The sequence below is a fragment of the Belonocnema kinseyi genome, chromosome 2, assembly GCF_010883055.1.
Source record: "Belonocnema kinseyi isolate 2016_QV_RU_SX_M_011 chromosome 2, B_treatae_v1, whole genome shotgun sequence".
Classification (NCBI taxonomy): domain Eukaryota; kingdom Metazoa; phylum Arthropoda; class Insecta; order Hymenoptera; family Cynipidae; genus Belonocnema; species Belonocnema kinseyi.
The window spans coordinates 12,700,460-12,715,475 of NC_046658.1; the positions used below are offsets into that span (position 1 = coordinate 12,700,460).

General features: G+C 34.6%; 1 protein-coding gene across 3 annotated transcripts in view; it reads left to right on the forward strand.

Annotated features, from left to right (window-relative positions):
* The window catches only part of LOC117166917 (liprin-alpha-1), a 690,677-nt gene extending 675,980 nt beyond the window's left edge, over positions 1-14,697 (forward strand). For all 3 annotated transcript variants that reach the window (XM_033351369.1, XM_033351368.1, XM_033351370.1), the window contains exon 21: positions 14,243-14,697. In XM_033351369.1, the coding sequence (XP_033207260.1) occupies positions 14,243-14,332 (90 nt within the window). In that variant the 3' untranslated portion in view covers positions 14,333-14,697. The remainder of the gene's footprint in view (positions 1-14,242) is intronic.
* The last annotated feature ends 319 nt before the right edge of the window (positions 14,698-15,016 follow it).

Consider the following 15,016-nt stretch of genomic DNA (forward strand, 5'->3'; position numbering starts at 1 on the left):
TTTTTTTTAAAATAATTTTTCTACTCATATCGATGGATTCTATGAAGAATAGGCTAACTTCATTCAGCGAAACTTTTAGGAGGAATAAATAACCTATTATTTTTCGAAACATTTCCTGCGAATTCAAAACTCGAGCATTTTGTATTACAGTTTGTACTGTAATTTAGTCTCCTATAACTTTCAAACCAAGAAGTTTTAAAAGATTTTAATTTTAATTAATACTTCTACGTTTTAACTAAATTTCATACAAAATAAAGTTAGCCTGATTCTTACGGGGCGAAAAGATAGCCTATTTTTCGTAGAACCCATCGTTATTAAAAGACTAGTATTCAACAAAATTGCTTGAATAGCGCCATGTAGTTTATCGAGACTTTCAAAATCATTTCTGAAATTAATTGATATGTTTAGACTACATTTAAAGTTTTTTTTGGACATTTAGTCACTTGAATTTAAATAACTTAGTAGGTCGGTAGCTTGCTCGTTAGAGCTTCGTGGTCATGAGTCACGAAGAAGTAGGATGAGGGCAATACCAAATACCATCACTCATAATTAAATCAATTTCATAATTAATTAAGAAAAAATCATTTTCTTGCAAGATTTTATCCTAATTTCAATGAGTTTGCATCGTTCCCTCTTAAAATAAATGGATTTTCACTAAGTGAGGAAAGCTGATTTACCTGGCCTGAATATGAGCAACTACCAGACTTTGCATAGCGCACTCACCATTTTAGTACGTAATTAATATGCGGAACTTTACTCTTAAGCAAGGAGATACAAAAAGTCTCATACTTCGTAGTCGTCGCTATTCTCACATAGAGCCTCTCATTTTTATTTTGTAGTTCTCACGTATTTATTACATTGTTTTACTATTTCGCCTCCCAACATATTGAGATAGAATTCCGAAATAAGAGTGACTGTCGTCTGATTTCTTCTTCTCACGCGAAATTAGGGACGCAGTGTACATGACTCGTGCGTGAACTAGCGATGTCCAATGGTTGCTTGAACATAGGAAGCCGACGGATTATATCACTCTTCGGTTATTAAACCCTTTACTCTATCGTTACGTGAGCCGTCCATAGTTCAATTCACGCAATTTTTTGTAGATACCTGGAGACGTACAGCTCAAACATGACATCAGACTCCTGGTTCATCGCATTCTTGAGCGAGAGGAAATTTCATCCAAGCGTATGTGCCAGGTACCTTCTCTTCTTGCCAGTGTTGAAATCGATTTGGCCTTACAAGTTCCACCACGTGGAATTAATGTTCTGATCGCAAGTTTGCTTAATGTGTGCGGATAGTTTTCCGCCCTCCTCTCATCTCGAGTAGCTCATGAAAAAGAAGAAGTACTCTAATTGTCTGCAAATATAATTGGCCATGTTGTTTATTGATGCAAATTTATCATTTAACATCTTTTATATATTTTTGAAGCAATTTATATAAGTAAATGTTTTTTTCGGCATTTAGGAACAAACAAAGATAGTTTTTTCTTCAAATTGTCTACATTCTATCTTTTCAGTAAAGTGTAGTAATAAAAATTTATCTTCTGATAATTTTTGCTTATTTTTTAAAGGAATGATGATTATCGATATTTACTGAAAAAACGTAGCTTTTTCTTCTAATCGCATTCTAATTAATGATGACATTGATTCCGGAGTGCTTAATCTACAACCAGGAGCTCGAAAGCCTCCGAGTCAAGGACAGTATCAATCTGTTTACAATTTGTTCTTAGGTAAGAGAAGTACGCATCAGATAAGGTCAGTTTATAAGTAAGATCAGTGTTGGTTGCTAATCGTCTGCATTTTCGAGTGTTAAACTCACGAAATCGTTTGAAGCCTTTGTTTCACTTACAAGATAGTTTGTACAGATTAAGAAGAAAAAATAATTCTTTTTTCCCCCATAAGTGCCGATGATAGTCATTTGTTTATATAATTTATTAATTCCATAACGTGGTGTCTCATAATGCGCTACATAGCGGTGTAGCGCTCTTGTCAATCACAGACATCGTAGATAGTATACATAAGAACAACATAACCTGGTACCTCAGTTTTAGGTTAGCCCTGAAGAAGTGAACTGCAATTTTCACATAGCGTCACCAACAGTTTGTAGTTTTGTACACGATTGGAACCTCAATTACCTCTTTATTATAATAAAACATCGTGAAAGTATTAATTTATAGATTTTACCAAAAGTAATATTATTAAGTTAAATTCTATTAGTTCAAAATAAAATAACGATTAGTGATTGAAATTTTAATTAGATATTAGTCGTAAAAACTCATAAAGTTTCGAGTAAACACTACGACAATATATTTGTACCGACAACATAACTTTTCTCTATTATATGTGCAAAATCTCTTGAAAAAACTATGGCGTATACTAACATCCGTAGCATATGTGACTTCCACTCAATGAAAAAAACAGACACCTTTTTTCCTTTTTGGCAAAAATGAACTGCGGGACTGCTTATTTATTACATTAGAGGGGGGGGGGGTCTTCTCCTAGGACGCCATATATTCTTCTATGTTCTTCCGTAGCAATGCCTCCAAGTAGACTGCTACTTCGTCGCAATTATCTTCGCACTGCACCTTCAATCCAACAATATTGTAGGGCGTCAGTTGGCAAATGTTAGCACCATCCCTACACTGACATTTTGCACCTTTGCTGTAGATTGCAAGTAGATCTGTAGGAACTACTTCAAAATTTACGTGAACCGCCTGTTCTGAGAGTATGTGGTAGGAACAAGCTACCCCTAGTGCTCCAGCATATTGTATGTCCGCTATTCGTTTCCTCTTCAATCAGAAGAAAACATCAAAAATCATTTTTAGTTTTATGAAGGAATTATTTTAGCCTACGAAACGTATTATTCTTTCATGAAGGTCTTGTATTGACTTAAGTTTAGTTCCAATCAGTCTGAATTACGTTTTAATTAAAAAAATTACTGAATTTAAGCCATTTTATTGCCAGAAGTTTTCTGTATTTCTGACCTTACAATTTCCCGAAAATATTTGTTTGACTGTTGTCTCTACATTGTCTTACATTGTTTTAAGTCAACGTTGCTCAATTTTAAAATGTGTAATATAATTGTCTGTATGTGTGTATTACACTTTTCTGTGAGAAAGATGACTTGACAACGGTGACACATAAATTGATGGAATAATATTTCTCTACCACTATTATCTCAAAACTGACAGAACGATTTCTAAAAATATTTGCGAGCGCTCACATGAAAAAGGCCTTATGGCCGTTTTTGGTTTAGGAGATATTTTGTTTTTCTAGATCAGGTTCATAATTATTATTTTCTTATATGAGTGGGAAGTGATACTAGGACCTGTAATAAATCTATTAACACGATAATAATGCCCCGGAAAGAATTAGCAGTGGAGATATCAGTTGTTCGAACAAAAAGTATAACATGTACGTTTTTTCGAAGATCCAACTTTAGAAATACCCTCGTACCTCGATTTTAAATATGCCAAAGCCTTAGTATGCTTTTTTGAGAAAATCGACTATGTTATATTCACCATGCGCCATACAGAGTCTGGTGAAATAAATTTTATATCAGCCGTTAGTTCAGGCGTTTCGGATTCATAACCGAAAGGTTGCATCTTCAATTCTTTCTTCTTGCACATTCTTATTGTTTATTTATCAAAATGTTTACAAGTAAAATATCTTTTAATAATCTTTAAAAATTATGCAATTAATAAGTTTTTTATGAACTTTTTTACGGAAAAACTGCAGTTTTTGTAATTTTCGTATGTTTCTCGTAAGCAAATTAATTTGTATAAATCTTGTCTAATGTGATTAATTTTTTTATAATGCTAAACAATTATAATGAAAATTATAATTATAAACGAGGTTTTTTGTTTTTCACTCAACCTATTGAAACATAAAAAAATGCCGGTCCGTGAAGTATCCAAACAAAGGTTAATAAATGCGTTGGTGTATTTTAAAAGCCTTTTTCTTGAAAATAATCTCACCGCGTCAGAACCGTCTCCTTTAATCAGGATGAAAAAAAACCTTGTTTCTGATAATGAAATAATTTACATAAATGAAATCGACAACAGTGGCACATATGAAGAAGTTGAAAGGAGTTCGCCTATATAACTTTCATAAAAGGGATGCTTCCGATGAAAAACGGTGACCGGTTTATCCAGGTGGACCGTGCAAATTAAAAGTGAATTTCGGATTCCGACGCAAATGTTAATAGCCCAATTCGGAAAAGATTTCGTTGTGAATACATATGAAATAGGTACGTGAATAGCTGTTCAAAACTTCAATATGGTATAAAAAATATATATTTCTTTTAAATTGCACATTCTTATTAACAACGTCATAATTTAAATTCTTTTTTAGGGTGCTAGTACCAGTCCACTTATAACAAGAATCTCACCGAAAAAGTGTAAACGGCCATCATAGTAAAAGGACAAAATATGAACAAGATAATATAATGACATCTCAAATGATTCTTTAAAGCCATACGAACAAAAAGAAAAGTTTCTCCTTCTGGTCGACTTTTGGAATAGGCAAATGAACTCGAAAACGTATGATGATATGTTCCCGCACTCTGACTCTTGCGACAGTTCTGGTTAATAATTCTGATAGATTATGAATGTTATACAAATGCAAAAGTAGACTGTAAATAAATTTTACATAATCAAATTTTATTTTTAATACTCTGTTGTATTTGTAACTATTCTCGCCAAAAAATCTCTTAAATGTATAATATTTTATTCCAGGAAGCAAATATTTCTCTTTAACAAAATTTCTTAACAATAAATTAAACCTTTTCCATTTATATATTGAGCCTTTTCCTTTTAACTATGAATCCGTAACGATACTGCGTATTTAGAGTATACATCGCCACACTCTTCGCATCGCAAACATCGCAAACTATTAGTCAAGCAATGACTTTAGTACAAAAATTATGAACCAAAAATAAAATTAGACATCTCCCCTTGTAAGAATTTTCCATCACTCTCTTATAATTTCTGTTGAAATACACTCGCTCTTTCTCCTGTTTTCTCATTCATTTTTTCTCTGTCAAATTCTTCTAATACTACACATGGGGCAAAATCGCTTGTTTGCCTCTTTGCTTTCTTGTTCTCTATCCCTGTCTTTATCTGCACAATTATTGGGTAACAACCTGATCCTGTCTCTTTTTCTAGAGTAAATTTCTCGACCTTCTCCTATCCCTTACCATTCATTACTACTAAATTCAAAACCGATAACCCATGATTTTATGTCAACGTAAATTTGTTTTCAAAACTGCCTTTTTCTTTGATTACTTCTGTCAGATCCGTCCTAATTACTTCCATTCCTGTTCCATTGTATAATGTTACTATCCTATAAATTTTCATTTTTATCTCCACTTTTCTTTTTTGTATTCACTCCTTTCCATCCAGCGTTCCACCTTACTCAGTTAAACTATCCCTCAAACACGTTATTATTCCTCCGCGTGCTGTTCTATGCTTTCTTTCCATCGCTTACCCCCATGGTTTTCATCTATATTCGTGAGGCAATTTGTTCTCGATTCTACCCCATTTTTATCATCATCTTTATTATTCTTTGTATTATTATTACAATTTATCATCCTTCCCACCATTTCTCATGTAAAAATATTTTCTCATACACTTTTTCACTTCCTTTCCCTACTGCTTCTGTTGCCTTACCATTTTCGTTAATCTCATTTGTATCTCTTTTTCCTTAAATATCAGATCGTGATCTTTAAAAACTTTACTCATCCCTAATTTTTTTTTATATTTCATTGTTTCTTTATTTATTTAACGATTCCATCAACCATCAAAACTTATTTTCCTTTCATGCCCCCTTTTCATAAAGTTTTGTGGTTCGATTCCCAATGGAGTGAAGTTGGAGTAGGATTTTTTTTGTCAAAAAATAATTTTAATTTTAAAATATTATTTTCCATCTAGTCCTATTAAGACGTTAAGCATTTTCTATTATTGAAGATTTTTAACTTGATCGATATTGTGTAGATTTTCTGCTTTCATGGTTTGGAGGGTTGATGTACTGTCGGTAAGGTACAATCTCTGATGATATAGCAGATAAATTAAAAAATAATTACTTGTACCATTAATACCTAGCTAAAAATGAGCGTTATTTTCTTGAATTAAGATTTCTTATTCTCGTCCCTCTAATAGCTTAATTGAAAAAGCACCTGACCGGAAATCAGAAGTTTTGTGGTTCGATTCCCAATGGAGTGAAGTTGGAGTAGGATCTTTTTGTCAAAAAATAGTTTTAATTTGAAAATATTATTTTCTATCTAGTCTTATTAAGACATTAAGCATTTTCTATTATTGAAGATTCTTAACTTGATCGATATTGTGTAGATTTTCTGCCTTCATGGTTTGGAGGGTTGATCTACTGTCGGTAAGGTACAATCTCTGATGATATAGGAGATAAATTAAAAAATTCTTGCAACTGCTACTACCTACTACTTACTTTTGCTTATCGTAATCAGTCTCTGGTCACTCTATGGTTTAAAAATGAAGGACGAAAGTCAGTACACAAGAGTTTGCACCTTCAACACAGTTTGTGTTACGTTCAAATACGTACGTAAAACCTTCCTGTTAAGGTGTTCTCTTAATGCATGCAGATCATTTGTGATGTTCTTTTTGGGCAGAGAATGCCTTTGTGCTTGTTCTGCATATCTGAACTCTAGTATCCTTTTAAAGTGATATAGTTTTTCTGAGGTTTCGCTGTTCACATCAGCGTTACTAATATCCGGATGCGGTTCTAGTGGATCCGGCATTTTCTGTTCATTATCCCTAACATTTATGCCTTCAGCTTTAATTGAGCCTTCGTTGTGCACATCTTCCAAGGGGGGTTCATTAATAGTAGGCTGTATTTTCACTTCCATTTTGATAGCAGCTATTTCAATGGTATGATAATTTTAGTCGCTTTTTTGGTTGCTGAACTTCGGCTTCTGCCTCTGGTGGTATAAGCCCATCTACCTCTGGATGATGTGGTAGTGTTGGATCATTAATGCGTTGAGGAAAAACTTCCATTGCCCCTGCTTGATCTGTTGACGCGGCTTCCTCTATCTAATGTTCATTGCCGTCATTTTTCACGGAAATAAACCGGTTGTTTAATCTCCGTTGCTCGGTCTTCTGTGATATTTAGATTAGTCTTGATTTCCTTCACCTTAGCGGTAAGATCTCTTAGAGCGACTTTCTTTATATTAGGACACTTTGCAGCAAATCTCGTTCTTAAATTGTAGACAACAGTCATCTCTGGATGCTTTCTTTGAGCTACTATCGGCCACTCCACAGGTTTTTAGTCGCTTGCTTTCTTACTCCTAAATGTTCAAGATGTTCACTGTATCTTGCGTGCACATTGCCTGTAGCCGAAATCACAACAGGATGAATAGATGCATGATTCACATTCCTCTATATGGTCTAACACTTCAATATAAGATGTTATCTTCTCTTTATAAGACGGGCATTGGAATGTATTAATGGAAAGGCATGCATTCTTTTAATAGTCCTAGGCTTAGGGCAAGTTGTTGATGTAGAACTACCCTTTCAATCTTTCAATTAATGTCATGCATTCGGTGTTTCGTCGGTTCCACGCAGACGATACTGTTCAACTTTTTAAGGTCGGTGTTAGACTATTTGACGAGCCCAAATGAGTACGTGAGGACAGGGAATGAATAATTGTTGATTGCCCTTATTTTGTTTAGCGAGTTGAGAAAACTCTTCATAATCAATCTGAGTCTCTTAGTGAAGGCAGTTGTTAGGCTTGTCCTAACTGTCGTATGCTGAATACCCTTAGATTCAAGAATACCCAGAAATTTTCAATGAGTCGCCCGTAGCCATTGCGTCGATGTAAATTTCGAACTCGTTCTCTAACCCTGCAGTCCCGAATTCTGTTCTGGTTGAATGCATTTTTTTCTCCCCACATGTAGTCTATAGTAGCTATTTTCCTGACCCACATCCCCTACAAAAACACGTGGTTTTAAATGGGAAACATTTTCTAAAGAAAATTATTTATAAAAACAAAGTTTAATATTTTTATTCGTGTAATTCATCAGATTGAATAAAACGTCAGACTAGCCATGCATGTAAATCATCTATTACAGGCAAACAATTTTCTTCAGTCTTTTGACAATAGAGTTGACAAGTGTATACAGAATAAAAGTATATCAATGTAGAACCATGCGTCAGATAAGAAACCTTCCCTTTCCCAGGTGGCTCATAGTAGTCTTTCAGTGGCCCCCTTCCCTCTTCTGGTCAAGCTACGTAGTTTATGGACGACCTGCTATCGTGTATTCTGAACTCATGAGACATGCTGTTTGGTGTTTCGCTCAATGGGTTCAACGCTAAACAGAACTATAGTGCACTGAAGGAGTCTCCTTGAAATATATCCGTCGTAATGCGTATTGATCTAATTATCTTTGGTTGTCCATGATAAAAATACTTGCTTCTTGTACCCCAAAGCCTCATCGCATGACTTAGAAAGTCAATGGTGCGTGGGCAGACTTTGTAAAGCTTGAAGACTTCAAGAAAATAGCCATGCAGTACGGAGGGAAACGCTTGCTTGTAGTCAATGTATACACTTCAGTGCACTATGGTCCTATTTAGCATTGAACCCATTCAGCAGAATTCTAAACAACGTTCAGCATACATGATAATAAGGATGGTCATCAAGTGACTTATCTTCTGTACATGGATGGCCTGAAGCTATACGCTAGATCAGCCCGAAAACTGCAGCAAGTGATCAATATCACACAGCAGTTTTCCAATGATATATATATGAAGTTCCGACTGCATGAATGCAGAACAGTGCATTTAACGAGAGGGAAATTAGGGAAAAACAAGTTAGAAAAAGAGTTCGAAAATCACATCGAGGCAATGGTTACGGGCGAGTCATATAGATATCTGGATATTCTTGAATCTAAAAGTATTCAGCATACGATAGGTAAGAAAAGGCTAATGACTGCCTTCACTACGAGATTCAGATTGATTCATGTGGTGCACTGAATGCACCACATGAATTCAGCGGTTGAAAGGGTAGTTCTACCACGACATAGAGGGAGTGGGGCGTTGTAGATGTCAAGAAACAATAAGTCACAAGTTTTACAGTTGCAAGACTATTTTAACAGCAAACGATATGTTGCGATTTAAAACACTATCTGTAAAGCCGATCTTGCCTACACGCCCTTGAATTTTTCCTTAGATGAGGCCTTGAATATCAGGGCAGTAACCATAGAGGAATTAGAAATAAAATGGAGACAGAAAGATATCCACGGCGAGCACCCCAGAACGTTAGATCAACATGAAGTGGACAGTGAGGCATCCAATATTTGTCTGAGAAAGGTTATTCTGCTCACAGACATGTAAGGATTCGTCATTCCTATACAGGTTAAGATTGGCGGCACCAGAAATGATGGAAAACACGTGTTACATCAAGACGTGATTAACCGGTGCCAATTATGCGGAGATACTAACGAATCCATCGGACACATTATTGATGGATGTCGCATAATAGCTCAGAGAGAATATACGCACAGATATAATGATGTAGCGGGCATTATCCATGAGTGACAGATAAATTCTCTTATACATGTATGGATTTCTCTTAAGTATATTACATTTTCAAAATAGAGGTTGTCTCATCCTCTAAAAAATAGTACATTTTTCGAAAATTATGATAGCCACTATTTAAATAATGTTAAATTATCAATTTGACGCATTAACACTTTTTTCAGTGTGTAAAAATATGCTTCTCCCTACAAAAATTGACAGGTTCCATTTAAATTTGATAAAATTATCTCATTTTAAATATTTTACTCAGTTTTTTACCCCTTTAAATTGCATGTAAAAAATTCAAACAAGACCAAGACCAATTAAACTTGTCTTAAGAAAAGAGAAGTATATGTCTTGATAATTATACCAAATTTCTCTTAAAGAAAATTATATTACCAATTTGTAGTCTTAAAATTTTTCAGGGTCAAAATTATAAAAGTTTTCGTTTGTAAGTTTTATTGTCCATTTTACTCCGACCTCAATAACACAGGACCACAAATTGAAAAAAAAATGGGGGGATAAACGGACGTCTCCTATAAGTATTCTGGCGTGCTAAATTTGAAATCGTCGAGCTTTTACCTCCAGCACGTCAGAATTTTTTCGCAATTGCAGAAAACGTGCTAAAAATTGAGTTTTTAAAATGTTTTTGTATATAAAACAGGTCGGACATATCTACATATATCAATTGTTTATTTAAAACAACAAAGCCTATACCCCAAACGTACCAACACACAAACCATAAAACCACAAACTCACAATCTCTAAACTCACAAAACCCAAATCCACAAACTACAAACCCACTAATCCTACATCCACAAACCCACAAACACCTAGCCTACAAATCTCGCAAACCTACAAATCCCAACTATGTAAATCCCAAACCTACAAACTCTTGGCCTTCAAACCCAGAAATCCCTAACCCAAAAACCCTGAACACACAACCCCCAAACAAAGAAACTTTAAACCTCCATACTGCAAATCCACACATCCCAAATCCACAAACTCCAAATTCAGAAACCTCAAACACACAAACCCGAAAAACCTGCGACATAAAGTAAATCCGTTGATATTGTAACTAATGTACTCGCTCTTTGCCGAACCCAGGAATAACCAAAAAGGGGGTGGCGATATACTATTCCCTTCTTTTTTATTTTTGTTGTATTTTTCGTTAATTTGTTTTTGTTTTTTACCTAATTAGTTACATTGATCTGGCTATTGTCTTTTAGCAGAGTAACGCAACCGTTGGATTTCAAAAGATCTACGAATGGCTTTTTTTTATGACAACTTTTGGTTTCACAAATTAAGCCCCAGCAGTAGTCTGCTAAGATGGATTCATCCCAAACTCCTAGTCATCTCTTGTTAACGTCTTTCAAGTCTTGATGCATTCTTTCACCCTGTTCCTCACTAAATTCACCCAAATTTTCAGGGAAGTGTTCAATATGTGAAACTAAAAAGTGTAATTTTAAGTTCATTAAGCAGTTCATATTTTTGGAAGTTGATACCGATTTTTTAATTGTTTCTAGGTGTCCACACTTTTATTTCGTAATGCTATTCACGTCCAGAACTGCCCCACTCACACAAAAAAAAAAACAAGGGTATTTCGTAAAACCGCTCTATTGTCCTAGAAAAATCGTTTTAATTTTCAGATCTCGGCACACTAACCAGTTATGCTCGTCGTATTCCAATTTTTTAAAAACAAATTCCAGCCTTTCGTATTCTTTTTTTAGGACCGTGAAATGTGCTGCTGGAATAGGAGCATATACGTTTCCATTATGTAACAAAATTGCTTTGAAACTCCTTGTAGATGAATCAAGAAACAGTCGTCAATCTTCTGCATTGTAATTTATGCATTTAAATTCAACAATCAAATTTTTCACATCATTGGAATAAACTAAATTCATTTCTTCAGAAAAATATTTTATGAATTGTAGATCTTTATAGTGATAGAGTGATACTTTTGTTCCTTTAGTTAAGCATTTTTTTCTTTCAATCTTGAAGCCAATAGCTCCACATTCTCTTTAGCAAGACCTAAATCTCGAACTATGTCATTCAATTCTTCTTGATTGAATTTACCTGCTTCATATGTATTTTCATCTAATTCATCATAATCATCTCCAACAGTTTCTCGGGAGCTATTTGCAAGTTCTTGTATACGCTCCTGTTCCAGTAGCACATTCCACGGTTCTGAAAGAAGAATATGAAATCCTGGAATTTGTTTTAAAAAAATTGAAATACGAGGAGCATAACTACCATACAAACTAAAAAGATACGTAGGTCCAAACTGACTCGAACTGAGAAAATTGAGAAAAACTTCTAGCCCAAAGAACTTTAATATCGAATAAAATTTTGGATAATTCAGATACGCTATTTGGGTAAAAATAATGTACGTTTTCACATTTTCAATAAAAAATTGATTTTTTAAGCAATTTCTTTAAGAAAATGGACTTGCGATGTTTTACTAGTCGTGGAAAGTCAAAAATACAAGGCAAAAAGAACACAAAGTCACTTGCGGACGATGCCTTTGTCGAAGAGCTCTAGCGCAGCCTCAAAATACAAAATAAAAACATACGTAAGGGACACTGTGTATTTAGTGGCTGTTCCGAACTTACCCGAACGATTGTCGCTAGTATATATCCGAATTTAGACGGGACTTATTTCCCGTGGATTTCCGATCAGGGTCCGAGCTAATTCACAAGGGTAAAAATTTCGAGCGATTCTTTTCGTTTGTCAATTCACGCCGCACTCGGTCACTTTTACAACGCAAAAAAGACACAAAGTTATTTAGGTTCTTTCTCATGAGTATGCTAATGACGTATTGCCTTCCTTGTACAACTTTAAGGACACGCAAAGTGCTTTGTGCATATTTTTCTGTTGTATTTTTCAACTTTTCCACTGTCCTCATTTATAAACAATCGTTTTTTGCAACAAATATTAATAATTAATAGATTTTATTAACACAGTTAGATGCAGCTTTCTCTTACGAATCCAACGATACCAAAAACTCATTTTTCATAAAAATGTCACTTAATTTATCTTTTTAGTTTGGACGGCAGATAACTGGTTAGTATGTGGAGATCTAAAAATTATAACAATTTTGCTAGGTTAACAGACCGGTTTTACGAAATACCCTTGTTTTTGTGTGAGTGGGACAGTTGTGCACGTGAATATCTCTACGAAATAATGTACTGTCTGCCAACAGCGTATTGCTTCCTCCACGTCACATTAAGTTAGGATTGATTAAACAATTAGTTAAGGCCATGAAAGAGCAAGATAGCGTTGCTTTTAGATACTTTTTCGAAAAATTTCCAAAGCTCTCTGATGCAAAAATTAATGAAGGCGTATTTAATGGTCCACAAATAAGAGATATTTTTAAAGATGAACATTTTGAAGAACTTATGACAGATACAGAAAAGGATGCGTGGCAAAGTTTCAGAGAGAAGATTTCAGATCTTTTTTTTTGAAATAGGAGAAATCAAAAATACAAAACAGTTGTGGAGAAAATGGTATACGCATTCTAAAATATAAAGTGCTTATTAATTAACTTAAAATTACACTTTTTAGATTCACGTATTGAATAATTCCCTGAAAACTTGGGTGGCTTTAGTGAGGAACAGAGTGAAAGAATGCATCAAGACTTTAAAGGCGTTGAGAAGTGATGGCAAGGAGTTTGGGATGAATCCATGTTAGCAGACTACTGCTGGGGCTTAATGCGTGAAACCAAAAGTCGTCATCAAAGAAAAGCCATTCGTAGATCTTTCGGAACCAAACGAACGCGTTACTCTCTAAAAGACAAAAACCACATCAATATGACTAATTAAATAAAAAAAAACGAAATAATAAAACAAAAATGAACGATAAATAAAAATAATAAAAAAGATGGGAATAATATTTCGCCACCTCCTCTTTGGTTATTCCTGAGTTCGGCAAAGACCGAGTATATTAGTTACTATATCAACGAATTTACTTTATGTCACAGGTTTTTCGGGATTGTGGGTTTGTAGGTTTGGGTCGTCTGTATTTAGGGTATTTGGGTTTAGAGTTAGTATGTTTGAGGGTTTGTGCGTTTGTGGTTTATAGGTTTGGAGTATGTGGGTTTGGGGTATTTGGTTTGTGCATTGGTAGGTTTGGGTTTATTGGGTTTAGCGTATAAGCTTTGCTATTTTAAATAAGAATTTGATAAATGTAGACATATCCGACTTTTTTTATATTCGAAAACATTGACGTGCTGAAGGTAAAAGCTCAACGGATTCGAATTCAGCACCCCAAAATACGTATTACAAACGTCCGTTTATCTCCCGCAATTGTTTTCATCAATTGGTGACCCTGTGTAATCTATAGACCCCACCGACAGGGCCTGCAATTTCTAGGAATTAGTTAGCTAGACTAAGACCAATGTGTGGACATCTGCTGTAAAGACCATTTTCAAATGGAAATGCATATAAGATTTACTAGCAAATTCTCAGGAGCTATAATAACAATGCAAAGTGTGACACCTCCTTTCCTTCGCCATGTAACTTCTCTTTATATATAAACTTTTTACCTTGATTTTAACTCACTTTGCTTACTAGTTACAAATTATTCCTCTCTCTCAATAATTTTCAATAATGCTTCAGGCTAAGTCTAGAGGCTGACCTTTAAATCTTATGAGTAATATTTTGTGTGTTAAAGTATGTATAATCGTTATCATTTTTATTCTAGGCAAGACAATTATTGGATATGGAGTTCTTGAATTTGCTCACGATAGGAACTGAAAGAAGAATTGTGGATTCAAGTAACTTGAAATCTTGATCAAATTCATCGAGACCTGTACACCTCCTACCACATCATGTCTAGTCCAGAACCCCAGCTACTAATACTATCTGTTCGCGAGTGTCATTTAATGACAGTAAGAGCTTTATGTATCACTTTTAAAGGCATCTTCTTAAAAATACCCTAGCCTGGCAAGTGGTGGTGTAAAAGTGGTATTGATATGATATTAATGTCTCGAATTGGTTTCATACTCGCACAGTGAAGTTTTAAACATTATGCAGGAATGAAGTGTGACGTGTGGAATGCCATGTGCCATAATATTTCTTTGTAAAATAGTTATTTAAAAAAGCATTGTACAGAGATGGAAGCATAACGTTCCATGTTCGCCGAACATTCTTCTGACATCAATTGATGTGATTTTAAAATGTTTTCATATTTATTTAAGCCCAATATTGTGCTGTAGTACCACCATTTCACTTTGGTAATTTATATAATTTTAATAAGAAGAGGACAGCGGATTGTTAGTCAAAACCGGTATGTCGATCGAAAACATTGACAATAACTTTATAGTTTTGATCTTTAGGACGGAGTTTAAACGATTACCTGCTAACAATTCTATTTATTTTATACCATAAGTAATAATTTATAATTTACTTGTCAATAATCAACACATTTCAATGTTTAAATAATAATAGCTGATGTCGCACAAAGTTTTATCTATTT